The sequence below is a fragment of the Falco cherrug genome, chromosome 6 (assembly GCF_023634085.1).
Source record: "Falco cherrug isolate bFalChe1 chromosome 6, bFalChe1.pri, whole genome shotgun sequence".
NCBI classification, from domain to species: domain Eukaryota; kingdom Metazoa; phylum Chordata; class Aves; order Falconiformes; family Falconidae; genus Falco; species Falco cherrug.
The window spans coordinates 45,748,541-45,770,019 of record NC_073702.1 but is presented as its reverse complement, the minus strand read 5'-3'; the positions used below and the strand labels follow the sequence as shown (position 1 = coordinate 45,770,019).

Sequence of the window (21,479 nt, the reverse complement as noted above, 5' to 3'; positions counted from 1 at the left end):
GGCCATTGCATGTCTGTACAAGAGCAATGACACAGCCCAAGGGGCATACATAGCCAAAGCACAGCACTATTTTGGAAAACATTTAGATAAGCTGGAGATTTCCATTTCTGGATAGGTGACTCATATAGTCTGCAAACCAACAGGTATTCAAAGGGTGACAAAAGTTCATCTTTGAGATCCAAATGGCAGAAGTGGAGCATGAAGCAGTCTTCTGAGCTGCTTTAGTTTGTTGTTTTAAAAATAACTTTGTAAGAATTTCTGGGAAAAGGATCCTTGGTTACTGTGGTCAGGGTCCTCCTAACAAGCAATAGCGTTTGATGAAAGCTGGCAGATGTTTCAGCCATAGCATAGATTAGACTAGAAAAGAATACCACATAAAAGGCAGGAATTTTATTGCATAGAAATGTGAATATAAAGAAATGCAGAGTGAAAAAATAAAAGCATGCAAGTCCCAGAACCAAATGCCTATCAATCAAAAGAATCTCTTTTGACATTTATAATTGTCTTTTAGAACACTACAACAAAACCATGTTATTTTCTAACAGTTATGCAAAGTGCAGATGGAATGAAGCAGACTAAACACTCAGAATCAAAACTACCTTATCACTGATGTTTAATGCATACATACAATGTTATCCAAGTGGTGATTTAATACACAGTTCTGGCGGTGACATTCTTGATCCTACGTGACCTCCAGTTTCTGCTATTGGATGTTATATTAAACTCTGACACACACATATATTTTTCATATAGCCACATGGAAGGACAGACGTTCTTTGTAGGAGAAAATAATTAAGATGGCTATAGTAAAATAACATAGACAAATTCTATTTTTATAGTATTTCCTGAGGGTAGGAAGTGGTCCCCATCCAAACTCAAAAGCAAAAAGGTAGTTATCACTTTGACATGCTGTAGATAATGAGACATTTTTTCCAACCGGGGATTGCGCTGGTATCTTTCTACATTCTTCAGCTTTTTACCATATCAGAAATTGTTGTGAAATATTCCAGCTATGTAATTTGGATGGTCAAACTTCTAATATACATCAATTTTTCTCCCAATATATTTGTTTTAAAAACTGCTTCATTATTTCCCCATTTTTCTTCCTCCCTCTCGCCATGAATATTGCTCATCATCCCGCTTACTATTGAAAAGGCAATACTAGACTGCCCAGACACCAAGTTAGGTTGTACTAATTCTGCACTCTCTGAATTGCTGGAAGAAAGCTCAGCAGGGTAAGTGTAAAATATTCCTCTCATAGGCCAGCAAAGCTTCATTTAGTCCCTGAAGGCACTATGGCAGGATAGGGTGGCTGGGAGCCGCCTTTTCAAAAAGCATGAACTGGCAAAAGGATCCCCCTGTGTTTGTTAATGGCATAAACTATAATACAGACTAGAATGGCCTTAGCAAAACATCTACTTTCAACTCAACATGCTGGGCTGTGGGAATCATCCATATAAAGGAAATACATAAAAATATAACTTCCCTAGAAGAGCAAGATGGGAAACAGAAGGAATTCTATGAATCGGAAGCCCAACCTGCCTCCCAATGTGCTTAGAAGTTGTTCAACAGCGCACTGCAGCTTGTTTGCAACACTAGGCAAAATTATGACTAAAGCCAGAGTCTCAAAGGAAGGAAAAAACCCACCAAAAAGGTCTAAATGCAGATAGAGCTGATTAGTTAACATACACAAATGAACAATTGCTAAAATGCCTTTATGGATTTGACCCTGGCTTGAAGCTTGAAACTTAAGCACGGTCGCTGGAGAGAAGCATAACTGGCCCGATATGGAATGTGAAAGCTGGAGAAGGGCAGGCATCATAAGCCATACTCACCTCTAATGTCTGCATGAGTGTGGGCTTAATTGCATCTTTCATCAAAACTGTCAAAGCACCTGTTACTCCCTAAAAAACAAGAGTCCACATTTTAAGGAAGTCAATTCTAAAGTGCAATATTTCTGAGTTACACTTAAGCTTACAGTTAAAATACAGAAAAAACCTTACAGTTCAAAGGAGAAAAAGAAAATGTGCTTATAAATCAAAATGGATAAGCAGTGTTACAGAAAGAATTTATTTAGGTGTTACCTCAAGACTTCTAACATACTGTAATTACAGAGTGTGCCAGAAATACTAATGATCTTGTTCTGTATACATTTAAAAGGCAGTAGGTAAATATTGTTCCCATTTTATGGAGAGACCAGAAACAGAGCTATTAAGTTATCACCATGAGAACGTTCATGGAAACAAAAGATAAAGCAGAAGCAAAGGCCACGGAGACCTGAGAAATAAGGCAATAACTTGCTAAATCTGCCTAAATAAAAGACAGATGTATTTCTTTCATGACAGAATCAATAGCATGAATCAATAACTAGCAACAACCATACAGGGTAATTTTCAAAACTTGTACAAATACACATAACAGACACAGGCTGAAAGCAGCCGCAGTGTTGACTAGGGATAGATAATGAATAAGATTAAAAAGTTAGAGGTGCCTTACTGTGATGATGAGAGGGGAAAAGGAGCCGAGTAAATTGCTGCATTTTAGATGTGAAAAATCTTACTCCCTAAAAATTTTGCTGGATATTAACTCTAAATTTCACACTGACTGAATTTAAAATAAAAGAAAGTCATGACCACCCCTCTACACCAAAATTCAACACCCAGTTTAGAAAAAAATGGCTACAGAGTGTGTACATCACTATCAGACTACATGTAGAGTGCTATCTAGAAACCACAAGCATATTACTCTTAAATTACTCTGATTTTGAGAAGATGTGTTTTGTTTTGAAAGAACTAGATCACGGGTTAAAAAAATGCAGTAGTGTTATAAGGAGTGGCTCATAGACTTGCCAGAGAACACAAAAAGTGGTTGTTTTTTTTTTGTATTGAAAAGAAACATTAAACCCAAATAAAAACACTAGCTGCTGTAAATGTTTAAAATGAAGGTTGAAAAACATGGATATATTATCTAGGTAGCCTATTAAGAGCTGAACAACAATGTTCAAATAAAGAAAAGCAATTAAAGTAGCACCTGTATAATTCTCAACACAGCTTCTTCCAACTAACCTAAAATTTGAACAATCAAACTCTGTGTGAAAATTTTAATGATAGACAGATCAGAGACATGGAAGTATATGGTGATTACATAAACACAGTATTTTATACAAATTGAAGTTTTTCTTTTCTGAGCATTACATCTGAACATAGACTTCAGATGAAAATGAAGCAGAATATTTGGCCTCAGATAAGAATGAATTGAAACCAAAATAGTAAAACTGTTTTCTACTGAAGCATAGCAAGTGTTTCCTTGGAGGAAAGTGAAGGAGAGGAGAAAAAGAAGGGAAAGATGTTTCTTCACTCTCTGCATCTTGTAAACTCCCACTATCTACAAATCCCAAAAGACCCAGAATACATAATATGAGAAACTGGTAACAAAACAGTGAGGTTTGCCTCTTCTGAATTAGCAAAAAGTAATTTCTGTTTCTTAATATGTTAATTTTAGAAAAAAGGATCAAAATGCAAGGAAATGCCAGCACACCAGCTCTCTGTCAGAACGAGTGAAGCTCCATCACTTCTAAAGAAGCAGCCTGATGCTATACTGTACATATAGCCAACTACTCTCATTTAAATTCAAAGCTGAGGGCCTAAATACAAGGAAAAGGAAAAACATGTTAAAAAGAGAAATGTAACTGGTTTTGCTTTTCACTCCCACGGGCTCCTTAATTGCTATAGATTGTTTTAATTAGTAAGACTATAAATTACTTGTTTTAGATAAAAAACTTAAAAATGCAGAACAAATCTCAACAATGTTTCATAACGGTTCATTTCATCAGTATCCCATAAAATTTTTGCTGCTAGAATAAAATGTAACTTCAATACTTTACCTATAAATGAGTTTTCTTTTTAGGACCATGTAAAAAAAACTGCCACAGCTATTGCCTTTGATTTCTTGTATTTTAGTACTTTGTAAAAGTTTTTCTAAAGTGGGTATATTTCTTAGGTTATTAAATTTATATCTGCTCAATAGAACAATTTGTTTTATAAAACTGGTTTGATTCACTTCCGGATCTGAAGCACTTTTAAATAAAACAGTAAATAGAGCAACTCCAGTTCTAACAATTTAAAATGAAATGGAACAAATTTTAATCCTAGCAATTTCTCCATTAAAAGCCTGTTTTCAATCCTAATTTACCAAAACAAATATATATTTTTTCCTGTTGATCACCGTGCAGAATTTAAATTCACTTTAAAAAACCAGTGTGCAATATACTTATTGACTAGATCTATAAGCCTGTTTTTTTCCTGCTGTTTCATCAATTCAGCAGACAGCTAAGACAGAATTTCTTACACCACAAACAATGTTCTTCCCCTCCCACCCCCAGCTGAAGGAAATCATGTTCACCACTATTTGCTAGCATCACAAAACTATGACAGTTAGATAAGTTGTTCATCTGTCTCACCGAAAGCTGAGCCATGTACACACACAAGTCAGGATTTTACAGGTAATACAAATATCTGAAGGAAAAGGTTAGTTGATTTTACATTTTCTTCCTGTATCTCAGTTTTTCCATCGTCATATAGCATAAGCTATTCATCACTATGCTAAAAGAGAAACAGCTGCTGCTAATTTTCAGTGCATGAACACTGAGATAGTTTACAATCTTACAATCTTGTAAAAACCAACTGTAATAGTTATTCAGCTTTCTAGAGGAAGAAAGCCAAAAGGAAAACTTTACATCAGATCTTCCAACTGGTCAACAGCAAGGTTAACTACCTGAGCAGCCGCAGATCAGCCCTAAGGCTCTTCTTGGGAAAATTGCCTAAGGACTGACAAGCATTAACCCGTGTCAGCTGTAGCCGTCTGATTAGGGGGTCTGTTGTCTACTTCATGCTAGTTGAGACCACCAGCTCATTCAAAGTAAGCATGCAAACAGCTATTTGCTGACCCAAGCCACGCTGACTGGAAAGGCAGCCCCCAGATAATAATGGCTCAAATCCTCTCTCCTTTGCTTTCTGATAGTTTTTCACCAATCTGATAAAATTGTGAAGCAAAAACCCCAAATACTTCCTATGCATTTTAACTTTTGGGGAAATTTCATCCATATTAGACATGCATTCTGGACATAACTTACTGTATCTGAACCTGAAAACCAAGAAAAAAAGATGCAAAGACTCCAATTAACACACATCAAGCCTACTTGTTTTCCATGGTTCTTAAACAGCTTTGTTGTCAACAACAGTCCTAAAAACAATAAAGTTTTCATATCTACCTGACATGATTCTGTCAGAATAAAGTTTTCATTCCTTCATATTCCCAATCCTCCAAGCAGCTAGTAAACAATTCCCACAGCTCACTCAAAGTCCTGGATCTGATTCTCAAAGCTATTTAAGGAATCAGGTTCCTATTTCCAATTCAGAGAAGGTAGATAAATTTTTTATAAAAGAATTAGAGGCTTAGACATTACACACCAATTAAGTGTGTGAGAGCCCAAGGATCATTAGCTTTCCACTAATTCACTGTCAGAAGAAAGAAGTAGGACTCCAATTCAAATGTATATGGACACCCAACTCTCCTGGGTTCCTTTCTGGAACTGATCCTAAGTACTTCTGAAAATAATACCCCTTCCATCTATCCAACAGCTGTCAGGGCAGGTATGCTCCCCAGGACAGCACAGACCATAGAGCACAAAATAAATTACACACATGACACAGAAAAGGCAAACTTAGATGAAAAACCAACATGCTTTCAAAGCAACTTCCAGTGGAGCGGCCTCTGAAGTCTATCAAGAGTGGAAATGAAAGGCAGCATTAGATGACAATGAAGGTGATTAAAAGTAACTACTGTGAAATGAATAAGGGTTACATAGACTGAAGGGCAGAGAAAACCCCTTTTCTTCATAAGAAAAATAATGAAGTACTTGTAACTTCCCTTCATAGTTTCTAACAAAATGATAATATTTTTCTGCAGTATCAGTTCTGAAAAAAACCTAAATCCTAAACCTTATGCCAAGAAGAACTGCAACTACTTTGTTAAAAGTGAAGTATGTACACAATGTTTCTGATGTACCAGAGAACGAAATATATTCAGCTGACAGATCATTTATAAAAGTAAATAGGAAGCTATTTTTTTTGGCCCTGGAACTATTGAAAACTAACAGTATGGCACAGAAAGTAAGCTGAGAAGTCTTATTTAAAAAGATAGTGACATATCTATTTAATAATTTTCATAGCTGCTGAAATACTGATCTAGGGCATGCATACCCATTTAGATTTGCATAAAAATATGGCATGTGTCTATCAGAATACTACTACACTGTAAAAGCCAAAAAGCAATTAAGTCTTCAAAATACTGTACAATGAGCACCACATTTTGGCAAAGACTTCTGTATGCTCCATTACAGAGGATAGATATTTAATCCATTACTCTTGTGGAAGGAGTCTTCTCAGTTAATGAAATATTAAATTTATCTTTTTTCTATTTCTCCTAGCCTGCCTCTGCATCTGGTTTATATCTAACAATGTGTACTTTAGGTTTTACTATTGTATTATTATAAATATATTGCATATAAAGCAAAAATTAAGAGCAGTTGTATTTTTGTGAAGTATACTGTGTGTTCATCTGGAAACAAATCACAGAGAAGGGTTTAGTGGTTTTGGTTCGCATAGATTCCAGTGAACTAAAGACTACTGTCAAACATTTAAGCTTGCATAAATTCAATCTGGGTAGTATACATAAAACATGAACCCCAGTATTTTTTTTAAAGTGACAGCTAGGACTAACCACCACCCATTATTCAGGTTGTGTGGAACTTCCCATGGTAAAGCTGCCTTCAGTTCTTTAGGCTAAAATGTTCCATATCAAGTGGCTATGACAGATTCAAGTTTTTAAACTTGATTTTAGTTTATGAAAGTTTAAGTCAAAATGCTTGAACTGTTCTTGGATTGAAAGCATTTGAAAACCTTTTATATTGTCCGTCCTACGTTCAGTTGTCTTGAGATCTTTCTTTTCTGAGCTACAAAGCTTTACTTCCTCTCTGACTCTGACCTCAAAGGAAGATGAAAATTCAGGAGGAGAATGGCTTCACACCAAACCTCTTACCACATCTGAAAATTTGCTCAAGATAAAAACCTTGGGAAAATGAAAATTATAGTTCAGAGATAGTCATGAGTGAATGCTTAGCTTCGCCTCATCCTGCCCAGAAAGCTTTAGCCACGATGTGCAGTGGGCTTACAGCCTACGGTGTAACAACTCTATCTACAGGCTGCACCAGGCTGGACCAGCTCTGCATCTGGACACCTTGACCACAAGCAAAGATCTCTTCTGGATCATACAGGAATACTTTTCTAACACGCACAAGAAAGAGATACAACCTGTGCAGTCTAAATGAAAAGGGGTCAAAAGATGAGCTTACAGAAGAATAGTAACAACAAAGGCAGCACAAGCAGCAGGGGAAAGAGTAGATATTGCATTTAAGGTCTAGAAACAGTAGGTTTAGTTGCAAGCTGTTCAAACAGACTGACCAACCACCTGCGGGAAGAAAACAGAAACAGAGATGAAATGCTATCTGATAGAATTGAAATTTATCTTCTTTGTACATATGAGTTATTATACATCTCCTGCTATTGCTTCCAGAGGATTCAACTTTATAGAATATACTTTCACAAGTGTGGTGCAGCTATTCATAAGCTCTCTCACCTTGTACAAAGTAAGTGGTATTATATTTGATAAAGAAATCTTAGTAAGAAAACCACTAATTTCCTTTTAGATATTTCTTAAATCCTAACACCTGACATCTGACTTCTTCACCAATATTAGTAAGTCTGTTCCTGTTTTCAGAAAAGAAACTGGCACACACAAAAATCAATCTCAAAAGTACTGACCAATTTTGGATGCTCAACCTGAGACAACACAAAATCATTTCTTCTGGTTCATAGTTCTTGATTGTGTTTCACTCCTTCCATAGATTTCAGCTGTTTAGCTCCTGGGTATCAAGCCATACTGAGGAATGCATAACTCCTCATGTATTGTAAGAATCAGTTTGTACAGACACAGCACCACACATAAGCTCTGTGAAAAACACAGGAATATAATTCAACTCTCCAAAAAGGCACTTTTCTGCCTTAACCATGAAATCATCTTCCTATTCTTCCCACTGTTCTCATCCTCATTTGTAACACACTCCACAGCAAAGGAGGTAGGAGTTTCTGCACTTATGACATGCACCCAAGTCCTCCCTGTGCCTGGTATGGAGAACCTGCAGAAGAAAAAGAATGCAGCAGCAGAGCTGCAGGTGGTCATAATATATATGGCCAACACTGTGATACTTTTTTTTCTGGGCAGTTCTGTTGTATCATACAGAACACTGCTTTAAAGAAGAGCTAGAAACATATGTTCAGTGCAAGTGACACTATCAAATGATTGAGACACTAAGTATAGGAAAAGTTTAAAAAAGAAAATGTTTAAAAGAAGGGCAAAGAAAACAGAATTAGCAACGAATATCTTGCTGAGCGCTACCTTCATTAGGGACATAGTGGTAAAATTGAAAGTTCTTTGTGCACTGCTCATAATTTCAGCCCTAACATTATAGTTCCACAGAGCAAATATAGATGAGACAGACTACGGAAAAGTGACTGCTTTCATTGATCAAGCTGATTAGCATTAAGTGGTTGAAGACAGGTTAAATATTTTTCAATATTAATACATGAAAGTACCTTCATATAAAAGTAGCATCAAGATTAAAATTATGTATTTGAAATGTAGTTTTAATTCTGACATTGAATTATTTTTCAGTTTTTGCATATGCATTATAAGGTATCTCATTCCTCACTCCCTTCCATTTGGCCAAGACAAAGTTATGCAACTGAAAAGGAAAATCAAAACTTCAACAGCTAGAATATTAAATGCAGTTCTTCATGTCTCCTGCACAATAAGGAGTAGTTGATTTTCTTCAAATTTTAAGGATGACTGCACCTTGAAATTTTGGTACCTTTATCTTAATTTCAATCGTAAATCCAGGCAAGTTAGATACTATGTTTTAATTTCCTTATTAAACTGGAATCCATTAAAGCTGTGAATGTATTCCTGGCTTGTGGATTTGCCATCTCTGCTGACAAGGGAGGACACTGGTTCCTTTGCTCATTCTAAAAACGCAGTAAGTGTGCAGATGTCCACATAAAAAGGGACAAACAGGAAAAAACACACATAGTCTGTGTGACACAGGCTGTCGTTGCCAGCAGAGTGGCATGCAAGCATGGCTCCAAGACATGCCACTTGCTATAAGGATATATTTACATGACAAAAAAGCACAAAAGCAAAGCATTATCACATTTCTTGTGTTTAGGGTGTGCTGTCCATCTGCAATATACAAACTTAATTTGGCAATTAGGCTTCAGAATTCAAGTAATGTAATGTTACAGTAAACTAGTGTCAATCACAGTGAGCCTACTCCTGGCATACAGCTGGATTGCAAGGGTCAACTGGTAGCTTCTCGCTGCACCAGAACCTGCCATACAGAAACATGTGTGAGCTTCCAGCCACTGTTTACTGACTCACAGCCTGGCTATAAGGGCTAGACTTTGATAGAAAGGAAGAATATACTGACTTCTTTCAGAAGCTGAAGTAGGGAATGAGGAAACAGCAACTGAAGGTAAGGAAGAAAAAATATTAATGATGTGAAGAGATTACCCTGTTCCAAGCACTATTAGCAACCTATGAATTAAGAATAGCTTGTTTCCATTTTGATTTAGTGTTATGTAAGCATTCATGTGGTAACTATGTTGTAACATCTGAGCACACTTCACAATTACAGTAGCAAACATTACCAGCTCTCTCAGTCAGGAGCCCACACTCTGACTCCCTCCGGTACCAAATTTGTTTGCCGTAAGAATTGCAGAAAACTATCAAAGTAGGTTATGGAGACCAGAGACCTCCTGAACTAGATGTTACCAGAGAGCTGGAGAAATTAGTTTTATATTTTGTTTTCATTGTGAACAAGTTTTGGCCCAGAAGATCTTTCTTTGATATCTGACTGTGCTGTTCAAAGCAAAATCCTTGGCATGCACCTGCCTTTTTAATGCTTCAAGAGGCAAAACAAACACATCAGAAGTTATCCCAGGTCTACAGCACAGAACATACCAAATCCTCTGCTGTTAGGGGTTTTCCTTTCTTGTCATTAGCCACCACCATTTTCCCCAGTCTCTCCTTCATATCTTGAAGGCTGGTGGTAAGTGCCAGGATGGCCATAATTTCACTTGCAACAGCAATATCGAACTGGGCCTGTAAAATAGAAATGAGAATCATGAACCAAACCAAAATCAGGTCAAATACTCACAAGGAATCATCAGGAATAGACTCAGAAAAGACAGATTTCACACTGGAATTTAAATAAGTTCTGAATTGTAACTTACAGCTTTTGAGATCACTCAGACTAGAGTAACTTCAAACACTTTGTTTATTTTCCCTCATTAATGTTCTCTGTTACACTTCATTTACTTGGGGACCACTCTTGCAGAGTGCTTAGCCCATTGGCTTACATTATCCTTTGCAGAAGCTCCCTGAAGGACCAAGAATTTTTTTCTGTGGCAAAAAAAATAAAATCACCACATGTGTTTTGAGCTTTACTGGCATGAGCACAGCAATGTGTTTTGTTTTGTTTCATTTTTTTTCCTGTAATGCTCTCCAAAAGTTTTTATTCTGTCTCAAAAACATTCTTGTTACATTTGATCATTCTGCTACATAAACTCAAAATTTAAGAGTCTATGCTGCTAGCTCTTGTGCTTGACCTATGCCAATGTAAAATACATCTTTGTGTTCCCCCCCCCCCTTTTTTTTTAAATTAACAAATATATAAGTTTAAAAACCCCAATAATTATATGTGGCACCAGTTCTATTGCTCTTGTAGGAACACATCCATACTGTGCAGTATTTTTCAGCACAACATAAGCTGTGGTCCCTACTTTTTTTTAAGAGCTTGCAGTATATGTTAGCAGTATTTGTACTAATTTACTATTAGTAAAGCCCAGGCCGTGGGCTTTCAGAATGTAAACAAAGAAAGGCAAAGTCACCAGTGTATTATGTGAGAGGAAAACAGTGTTGGGAGTGAACAAGAACTGCAGTGTCTTTAGTAATATCTCCATCTCCAGCAATTAAAGTCTATACAAAACTTCAGCCCTGGGAAAAAGCCCTGGGACTGTTTCTACGTCAGACCTCTACCAGATGTATGCCAGAGGATACCTGTTCAAATTGAGGGCTTCGTCTGTTTTTAAGAAGCCATCTACATAGAGAATTGTTCAACATATACCTTACCACTCCTATGCATTTGCCTAGTACTTTGACAGCTTCCGCCCTTTTGTAACCTATGTTCCTGCTTTTAGATTCTGTCTTGACAGCTACATCCCACAACAGCCTTATTCAGGCCGACCTCTGTGTACCTGCACATTTAGTCAAAACTTCTGAAGGCATTGTGTCCCTTTCGTCACTGGGCACAGACAAGGAGAGACATATACCAACAGAAAAAACCCACAATCCTGTAATTGACATTTTCAGCGTAGGGATTCAAATGAAATGAAGTTACAAAGCAGATTTTCGATATTCCCTGGAAGCAGTTCTATACGTAACAGAATAGCTGGGTACACAATGAACACTGTTACTGTTGTGATGACATGGATGCTACTATCTTTTCTGAAGTTAAGAATGTCCCCAGTAAGTCACTGCAGCATAGATAAGACCGGAAATAAGCCTGAGAAATCTATGCCCAGCCTGTATACTGGAATATTATTTAACTTCATCAGAATGTTTATCAGGACACCAAAAAAGAAGTTTTTATTATCATTGTTTCTATATAAACCCAAAAGGACAGAAAAAACAATGCCAGGTAGATGCTCAGAGTGTGACATATTTAATTGAAAAAACAGGCACAAAAGACTGTGGTAGCAGGTGCTATTTTAACTCTAATAACCTTTATACACCTACGAAGTGCTGACAGAAGCCTTAGCTGTAAAAAGTCAGTTCTCTATTGATGAAAGGATCCACCCACATGGATTCAATTGCAGGATCAAGGGCATCAGTCATGTAATGCTCTTTAGAAACCACAGCATCCCTGTTCGTTAAAATACAGACTTTTGTGCCTGCTGTGCTCTGCCATTTTATACAGGTGTCATTGATTTTAAGAGCACTAGAACAACACTCCAAATATTTATAAAATGCATCTGTTAACTATGAAGTCTTGTTTTCCCTGGATCTCCGGCCAGGCTCTGCAATGAGTTTTCCCAATGGTTAGCTCTATTTCTCCAGTCACTAAGTCCATGTTAAAATGTGAATGGATATGCATCAGTCCAACATATCAAAATTGAAAGCATCAAGGTCATTTTAGCCAAAACAGTACAGAAGCAATATTTCACAGCCATATGTCAGCTAGTACTCTATAATAAAACAACCCACATTTAACTCAGCAGTGTAATTATGGTGGTAAAATGCTGCACAATAAGGCTGGCAGAACCTGGCTCAAAGCTAATAATCACACTGAGTCACTGAAACAAATCTAAACATAGGCAAATGTCTCAAGTGTTGAAGGAACTTGTACCAAGTATAATATTTTGCAGTCCCAGCCCATTATCAGAGATGAGTGTTAGCTAATATTGAGTTTTCTGTAAATTATAGACATAAAAGTCTCTACCCCATGTCTAAAAAAACAAAACAAGTGAGCATTTCTCATGGAAGGTATCCCTGTCCATGGCAGGGTCATTGGAAGTAGGTGATCTTTAAGGTCCCTGCCAACCCAAACCATTCCATGATTCTACCATTCTCTGATGCTATCATTCTATGATTTCTCTTCTAAGTTCTTGTCTCCAATTTGACTGTTTTACCTGCTGATTTGAGCAAAAATACTAGCACTATTTTTGGTCTCTTTATTTAGGCACAAAGCCTAGGTGAGGTCTGAAATGATGCAAAATTAAAGTTAGGATTTCCAAAATGAATGAAAGCCTTATGTCTACCACAATGGCTATTCACCTCAAAATAGTCAGAACCTCATGAATTTCATGATCTAGAATGTTAGATTACAGTATCTTCATCAGATTAGGAAAAACTCCACATAATCACAATGAATTTCTTCCATGTGGCACTGCTGTACCATGCTGCATTGTTTCAGAAATGGATTTACCCACACAACACCAGGAACACTTGTTCAGATAGCGTTGGAAAAGTCTGGCTTTCAATTTTTTGTAATTTTTCAAGCCCACTATTAAAATCAAGCACATGCTAAAAGTTCTCAGTTTAGATCTCAAAGCTGAGATGCATGACAGGAAAATGAAAACTGAATAAAAAGCTAATGGTCCTTTTCAGTCCTCACCAATGGGACCAACAACACATGACCCACCTCACCTCCCAGTTCTTAGTATTAAACTTAAATGTAATTTAAATTATATAAATACTACATAAATAGTTTGAGGGACTTAAAAAAGTAAGAAAAATCATACAAATTCATCTTATGAGGGCATTAGGGCAGCTTTTATATTCATAGGGTGACTATGTTGAGCCCCTAACATGAAAGTTTTTAAAGTGCTTTCAACGCATTGTGCAATATGCATTGGTTTCTGCTCTTCATTTCTTCAGAATCAGTTACTCATTAACACAAGCAGTTTCACTGCAAGAATGCTATGTAACAGATGTTCACATTGCAATTCAAAGTGTTCTGAAAGAACTGCAGAAACATCTCAGCCTGTAGAGCAATGTCTGTCCAGAATGAGATATATTAACTACCTTTACATACCTGACGGACAAATCCTTTCTCTGTATTTGCCTGCCCAACTGTTATTTTGCGCAGGAATCTGTCATTCGTATCCACCACTGAAATAAGGGAATAGCAAAAGCAAAACATGTTAGTAAGAATGCAGGGATCTGGGTTTTTCCAGGCATACCTGTTTTTATACATGTAAGATTCAGCTGTTTGAACAGTGTAACCAGACAACCACGCTCCTGCATATTAGCATTAACACTGACTTGGTTTCTCACTTTTAGCTGATACCATTAGATGACAGGTTAAAATAACGCAAATAAAATTTCTCAGTATAGTAATTGAAGCTAACAGATTCTTAATATTCTAACATACAAATTAAAATTTTACCTACATAAGAAAAATCTGTCTTAGTAGATGCATTGCACCTCAAACCTACTTAAAATCATTTGCTTCATCATTGACTTGTTAAGAATTGATTGTAAGACTGCATGATGTAGGTTAAACTTGGTCTGTTTCTCTTTTAAAGGATGATTATGTTGTCAGATTGGTTCTTCCAGACAAGTCACTTCCATGCACATCACAGTAACTAACTCCACATTCAGCTGCACAGTATTCAAAGGAAGTTTTTTTTTCAACTGCCAAGATCAACCATCTGCTATTTAACACAACTTCAATTTCAGATAATTGTACTTCTAACCTGGAAACACTTTTGGTATTGCAAGGGCATGTCCAAACCATCCTGTGGAATTGCTAACTTCACTAACAATCACCGCAAGCCAAGTGCTCCAATTCTTCACTGACAACACTCAACATCAATCGGGCCTTGGTAGGAACCACAAGGAAGGACTGAGAATAATCGAAGCACTCTCTCATCTGCTGAGAACTGATCATGATGTTTCTTAGGGGCAAACATTAGGATGATGTTTCGGTTTGTTAGAAAATGAGACTGAACTCCAAGACCTCTCCTTCCCAGGAATGACATTCCCTACAGAATGCAAAAATAGGCTCCCTCTTTCTTATGGGCTCTTTAGCCCTACAGATGTTTCATTTTTCACCAACCGTAAAAGAAAGGGTGGAAGGCACGCTTTATCTATGCTTTATCAGTTCAGCCTGTAGCTTGGCAATTAAGTCAATCTTCTGGTAGATGTATATTTGAACCCTGTTCATTTAGAACCTCTGGAGAAGCTGTCTGTACTGAAGATCAGTGAAATCACCTCTTACCACTTTTCCTGCTGCTTTTGGAGATTAACAAGTTTATCTGTACAGAAAAGGATGAGGTAACTGCCCAAGAACAAGAGGGACTTCGAATCTCAATCCTACACAACTCCAGTTTGGGGCTGTGAATGAGCTGGGAGAAAAGCACTTCCCCCTTCTTGGGCATTTCTCATGGGGCTGTTGTAAACACCATACGTGCCTTCTTCCCACTACATAGTATTTAGGTTGCTAATTTCTTCAGGAATTCCATTTAAGGGATGGTGCACCACAGATCTGGCTAAGTCATTTTGGTTTCTATTTATATATATTCATACTCAAATACTACAGTATTGGCAGAAATTGCAGAACGGAGCCTGGTACATGGAAGCAGTATCCTCACACCAAGCTGTGGTACCATATGCCACTGTGAAGCCATATGTCAAGTTGATCTCTCAAGCACAAACTTACCCCTTCTCCTCCTAGGAGGCTTAGTCTCACAAGCAGCTTTAAGCAGACCTAAATGTCTTTCCTGCCTACCCAAGCACTGCTGACAGCAGGAACAAGCCTTTCCACCAGCCTGGACAGCCAGTGGGCTGATTTTTATCTGGCCCTTCCTAGTGAAACCATGTAACCTGAACATCCTTACCATGAAATTATAACTACCCCAGCAACTCTTTCTGGTCACTGAAATACACTGGCTTTCTCACCAGGGTCAGAATTCATTCTCTAGGAAGATTCCAATAGCTGCATTTACAAGTAGTAAAAAAAGAAATAATTGTTTTTGCTACAAAAGCAATTTTTCCTTCTCTAAACTTTCCCTCTTCCTTACCCAAAGTAATGCTTCAGGAAAGTTTAGGGTCAACCAAGTGTTAGGTTTAATCTATGTATTTCCTAATCCTCTAGAGAGATAAACAGGATCTGAATACCAGGGGAAGGGTAAGCACAGGGAAGCTTTCCCTCTTTTCAGTATGTTGTACCTGTTCAAGTTAGTATAAGACGACAATGAACTTTAAGCTTGTGACACTTTTAAGGAAATGGCTCCTGACTAAAATTAAACTTTCAGACAATTGGATAGCTTTCTCTTCTGCCCTACAAATTCCCTGGTATGTAACAAGCTTCACAGACATACGGATTGCAGAAACAGTTCCAAATAAAACATTTTCCAAGTTATCTAAAACATTCCTAAACTAATTTTTTTTTCTGAAATGTTTAAGATATGTACACCATATACAGTTGTGTAGAATAGAAGTTTCATTAACATTGTTGAGATGAATTAAATAACTCACTTGAGGTTAACAGCTGTTGAGTAATGCCTCCTCCCAAACTGGTGCTGATAAAAATGATGAGTCATATTACACTAAATATTTATATTACTAATTCAGCCTAATATAGGTCTCTTCCAGACACACTGTGTGTGCATCTCATGCCACATCCCCCACTATTACCTTCAGAAAAATATCCCAAGTTTGAGATGACAGGCACACAGAGGACACGGTAAGGCATGGCCAAGAATTCTCATTTCTCAACAGATTCACCTTATTTCTCTGGGCATCACAATACATTCCATTTAACAATGATTTTGACCTAATAACTTTGGTGTTTGAGAACTTAGGAAGAAAATAAAATCCAATGGAATTTAGCTCAAAACTTTGCTATGCAGAGTTCACTTGCTTAAAAAACAAAGACAGAGATACAGATATTGAAGTAAACACTGAAATTTAACCCAGCACTAGAACTCGAAAATGCAGAGGGGAGTTGTCTAAGGGTGTGAGAGTGGATATTGGCTTGCTTGGCATGCATAATTGAAACTGTACCACGTCTTTCACCTCTTCTTCCTAACAAAGCAAACAAGACATTTTAAAAATAGGAAAAATACATAATCCCCGTGGCCTACTTAGTCTCTGAGCTACCCTGACTGCTGAGCTGTGGAGGATCAGGGACCAAGATCAAGTAGAGTCAGTACAAATAACCTAAAACCCACAGTTAAGAAAAGAATGGATAAGATTTGTAAAATGCATGGAAAAGCCACTTTCATATGTATTATCTAATGTGATGAAGACAAGGGATACGCTTAAACTGTCAGAGCAATCTACCTTTCAGAAAATTAGCGAAGTCTCTTGAGTTACTGCAGATATTTGAGCAAGTTTAGAGGAACATACTACACCCAGATTTGTTATGCACCCACATTTCCCACTTGCAAAGGGTTGTTCTTAAAGTCAGAGTGCAGAAACAGCTCTGATTCAGGTAAAATTAAGCAAATTGGGAGATAAATTGTGATTAAATTCAAGCTCAAGTGAAGGCTTTCTGACTGCATACCTCTCTGCCATGTTATGGTAGATGGGTCAATATCAAGGCGCACAAATTTGCTGATCTCCTCTTCTGTTAAAGTCCCAGGATCAGTCTTGTTTATTCCCAGCCTCTACACAAAAACAAGTTAAAGAAAGGCAGTGAAGTGGCTTTTTTGCTTCAAAAGTTATAGCACTTTGGCTTATCACCCTCACTTTCAGCAAACATTTTGAAAAAAGCATGTCAGCACCAAAACTATTAAAAAAAGAAGCACATAGGAAAAATCTGTAACTAAGACAGGGGCAAAAGTAGATGGAGAAATGAAACTAAAACCAGAACAAATACTCATAGGCCATTAAATTAACAGACTTTTTCTTAGACAGAAGAAACTCTTAATGTAAACCAAAGAGGAAATTAAACAATATCGGTTACTAATAAAAAGATAATTGCTTGCTCTAGTTTGTGGAAATCTTTGAAACACCCATGTATTGTCTTGTGTGAATCATCCTTGAATAAAATAAGAACTTCTGCTTTAAGAGCCCACCATCCATAAACTCAATCAATTATAATGAAATAGCCAGTACCTCCTGGCTTTTCAAGATTCACTACTTCAGCACCAGCAAACCTTTTTTAGGTGAATCTACATAAAGATGGATCAGAAAATTGTGTTTAAAAAATGTAGTCTTAAAAAAGAAAAAAAATCTTAAATTTCTCTAGCATTAGAAATCATTCCTCAGTGAATTAACCAACATACTTATACTTCAGTATTAAAAACTAAGCAATCTACAAGCGTACAAATAATGTTTCAAAGACCTACCACAGTTACTTCCTTATTTAAATCAAGTTATTTCTAGAAGGCTGGGACGTTCTTTTGAGAGTATTAAAACTGTTTTTGTGATGCTCCTTTCTGAGGATCAGTCTCTCAGACTGTGAGGAACACCTTCAAATCCAGAAGCAGGCACAGGGGCATTTCCCACTGTACTGAGACGGGCAAAAAGTTGTTGAGAACAGCTTGCAGGTTTTGATACTTGGTACCCTAAGATATTTCACCCCAGTTTTAATGAAGAAAGGCTATGGCCTCATCTGGCAGTCCTGTATTAATATTTTTCTAATCTGTTGGCCAATTTTAATCCAATTTGATATAGTTTCTTACAAATTCTATGAAAATAGTCAGATTAAGATAGGAGCAAAAACCTACTAGCATCTCTGCTGGGGGATGGCAGTCAGAGTTCAGTGCTCGTTCGTCCTGCTTGGTGTATCAGGCATACACCCACATTTTTGCAGAACATTATGCCCAGAGCATTTTTCCACAGAGGGTTGACAGAAAAATTTTCAGCCATTTTTATAACACTCAACTGCTGCAAGGAGGGCTGGGCACTGGGACTGCAAAAGCAGCAGCCTATCTCCCAGGGTCCCAACAATGTCTATAGTGGATCTAGGCAACAAGAAAAAAGCTGACTGATCTGGATGCAGATGGAAGGAAGTAAGACAACAGAGCTGATGTGGAAAAGGAGACAAAGAAAAGACTAGGATAGAAGTAGTTAAACAAAGGAGGTAAGGTAAGGAGGTTTTAGGCTAGTAATTTTACTGGGGAAAAAAAAGAAAAAAGCAGAGGAGCAGGGGAATGAGAAAGGTAGCTTCTGTTGTCAGACAGAAAGTTTGGAAAAACTATATTTGCATGGGACCTACTGTAATTACAACACCAAACCACACACGTAAGGGAGGAGTTTCAATCTTAATAATCCTCTTTTGAAAAAAATGTAACCCCATAGCATAAAGATATTTTTTCACTTTTTCTTTTTTAGGTGTAAGGAATCATTATACTAAAAATAATTCTTAGCAAAATAATTCAGTTATATTGGAAATTATGATGCATGTAGTTTAATGCTATAAAGCCAAACTTTTTTTACTGCATTGTAGATCATGTGAAGAGAGAGAAATCCATTTCTAATGCAGAAATAGCTGGTATGTGATGAATAACCAAAACACTCCCGCTCCTCCCCTATCTGGTACCCTCATACAGAGTAAACAAAGACAAAATTAAAATACTCCCAATTTCCGACAGAAAATTCTGTGAGATCTACTCTGCCACACAGTCAAGCAGGAATCATCCATTTTTTTAGTTTACTGGCATTCAAATGAGCAGCACAAATGCATAAAATATTATGAGAACCTTGAGCTCTCCCTGCCCCTGCCTCTCCCCCCCGCCCCCAACCAGAAGCTGGTATTACCTCTATCCTCCTTTCCACCCCCCAGTTCCAAGTGTGCACCTGGCAGCTATCCATTGCTATCCAGTGACTCTGAAACAACACCAGTCAGAACTCAAAAGCCAACAACAAACATGGAACTGGACACAGAAAACTGAAGCTGTTCTTAGAGGTCATATTCAAGGGGTTTACATTCTCCTTCCACTATGCTAGTGGACTGTGTTGCTCTCTATGTATTTGTCAGAATGGCAGCCTCAAATCCAGATACATTATTCATTGCATAGGAAGCTCTTCTGGAAGCATTCAGGAAGCAAGATGGGATGCAAGAATATACTATGCACACAAATGTGCTTCTAGTCCTTGAAGGAAGAACACTGTCAAATTGACAACAATAAAACCCCAGAAGTATATGCTATAATAAACTTTCAAAACCAGAAAATATTGCAAAACCAAAGAATGTGAGCTTTCAAACGTGACTTTACCATAATAGGAAAAGTATTTTAAACACTCTAATATTTCATCAGGAAAGACACAGAATTAAAAAACATTATTGGTTTATTTCAGCAGAAAAGAATAGCAAAAATGTCAGTTATGAAAATAGTATCAGACCCAGACCCTATTACTTCAAGAATGATGTTTTCAGAAAAAAGTCTGGGCTTGGTAAATTCATAAGGGAGGTTTATAGAAACCCAGCCCCATACATCAAATAATTTTAAACAATTTGTCTAAGAGAGTACATTTTATGAAGAGACACTATAATTGAGGAGAGGCTACATTAACAACTTACTCTCAGACGGGCAAACTGAATAGCAGAAAATGCTCTCATGCCATTAACTACTGGAACCAGTCTATTATACAAAGCCTAGAAAAAACACACAAGAAGTTAATGAAAGAAGTCACAACCAGGAACTTGTTAAACAAAAAGCTAAAATTTTTATTTTATTCAGACTGATTTCAGCAAGAATTTCCCAACCATATACGTTGTGGATTAGCAATATAAAAAACACTTGTGAGAAGGTGGTAGGCTTTTGAGCAGTGCCTATGATTTAACAGTCTTAAAACCAGTTACCAAAATAACTGTGTTTCTATGTTACACACACACACACAAAAGTATTACTTTTGAAATTGGGAACCCTTTAAAACTTCAACCAAGGTCCAAATTATTCAGACCATAACTATCATTTGCAAACTGGCCTAAATGCACATTTGTGTCATACCAAGTAAAGGGGATATGACAGCAGTGCTCAGTTTTAACACTGGAGCCAAAAACCCAGGAGACTCCTTCCTTTACTTTCTCCCTTCTCTTTAAAGACTCAAGTTAGCATTTGTGTTAAGGTCACAACAGATTTAGTGGAAGGAAGAGGATCCAGTTTATTTTCCCCACAACCCCTTCTTCTTAAGGTACATCATACCAAACTATACATCAGAAGTGCAATTTTTAGCTTTAAAAGGAGTATATAAATCATTAGACAAGAATAAGATTTATATATATATATATATATATATGAATCATCTTTTATTAGACTATTTAGTACAGTCTGAAATAGTTGACAGTGTTCTGGGCATAACATCCTTATGATAGTTATTTGCCAGAAAAATATATTCTGTAACCAAAATTTCGCAACGGAACATAGAATGGCTTCAGCAACAGTTTCTGTTCACATGGTGAAAATATAAACAGATTATCAAATTTTTTGCTTTAAAATGCAGTTTATTGAAAAACTGAAAAGAAAAACTGTTATGTGGGTATCAGAAAACGATTCTCACCTTATCAGATTGAGTGTTCTCATGCAAGACCCTTGCATCAATAGCAGCAGCCAGCAAATTATTTGCAGCAGTTATAGCATGAATATCTCCAGTCAAATGAAGATTAAACTAGAAAGTGAAAACAACAAAATCTTTTTACAAGAAACTATTTAACTTGATCTATTAATCTCAGACACATTAGCAGCAACAATCATTGCTATCTCCTTGAGGCTGCAGCTCTGATGCAGCTCTGCACCAGCGTAGATGAAATATTATCTGGCTGAAAATACACTGAGCTATATGAGAGGCTT

General features: G+C 37.1%; 1 protein-coding gene across 4 annotated transcripts in view; it reads right to left on the bottom strand.

Annotated features, from left to right (window-relative positions):
* MTHFD1L (methylenetetrahydrofolate dehydrogenase (NADP+ dependent) 1 like) overlaps window positions 1-21,479 on the bottom strand; it is a 157,342-nt gene that overhangs the window by 95,344 nt on the left and 40,519 nt on the right. For all 4 annotated transcript variants that reach the window (XM_055714473.1, XM_055714471.1, XM_055714472.1 and 1 more), the window contains exons 14-19: window positions 21,190-21,297; window positions 20,210-20,284; window positions 17,246-17,348; window positions 13,769-13,845; window positions 10,135-10,275; window positions 1,836-1,904 (exon numbers count right to left, since the gene is read on the bottom strand). In XM_055714473.1, the coding sequence (XP_055570448.1) occupies window positions 1,836-1,904; window positions 10,135-10,275; window positions 13,769-13,845; window positions 17,246-17,348; window positions 20,210-20,284; window positions 21,190-21,297 (573 nt within the window). The remainder of the gene's footprint in view (window positions 1-1,835; window positions 1,905-10,134; window positions 10,276-13,768; window positions 13,846-17,245; window positions 17,349-20,209; window positions 20,285-21,189; window positions 21,298-21,479) is intronic.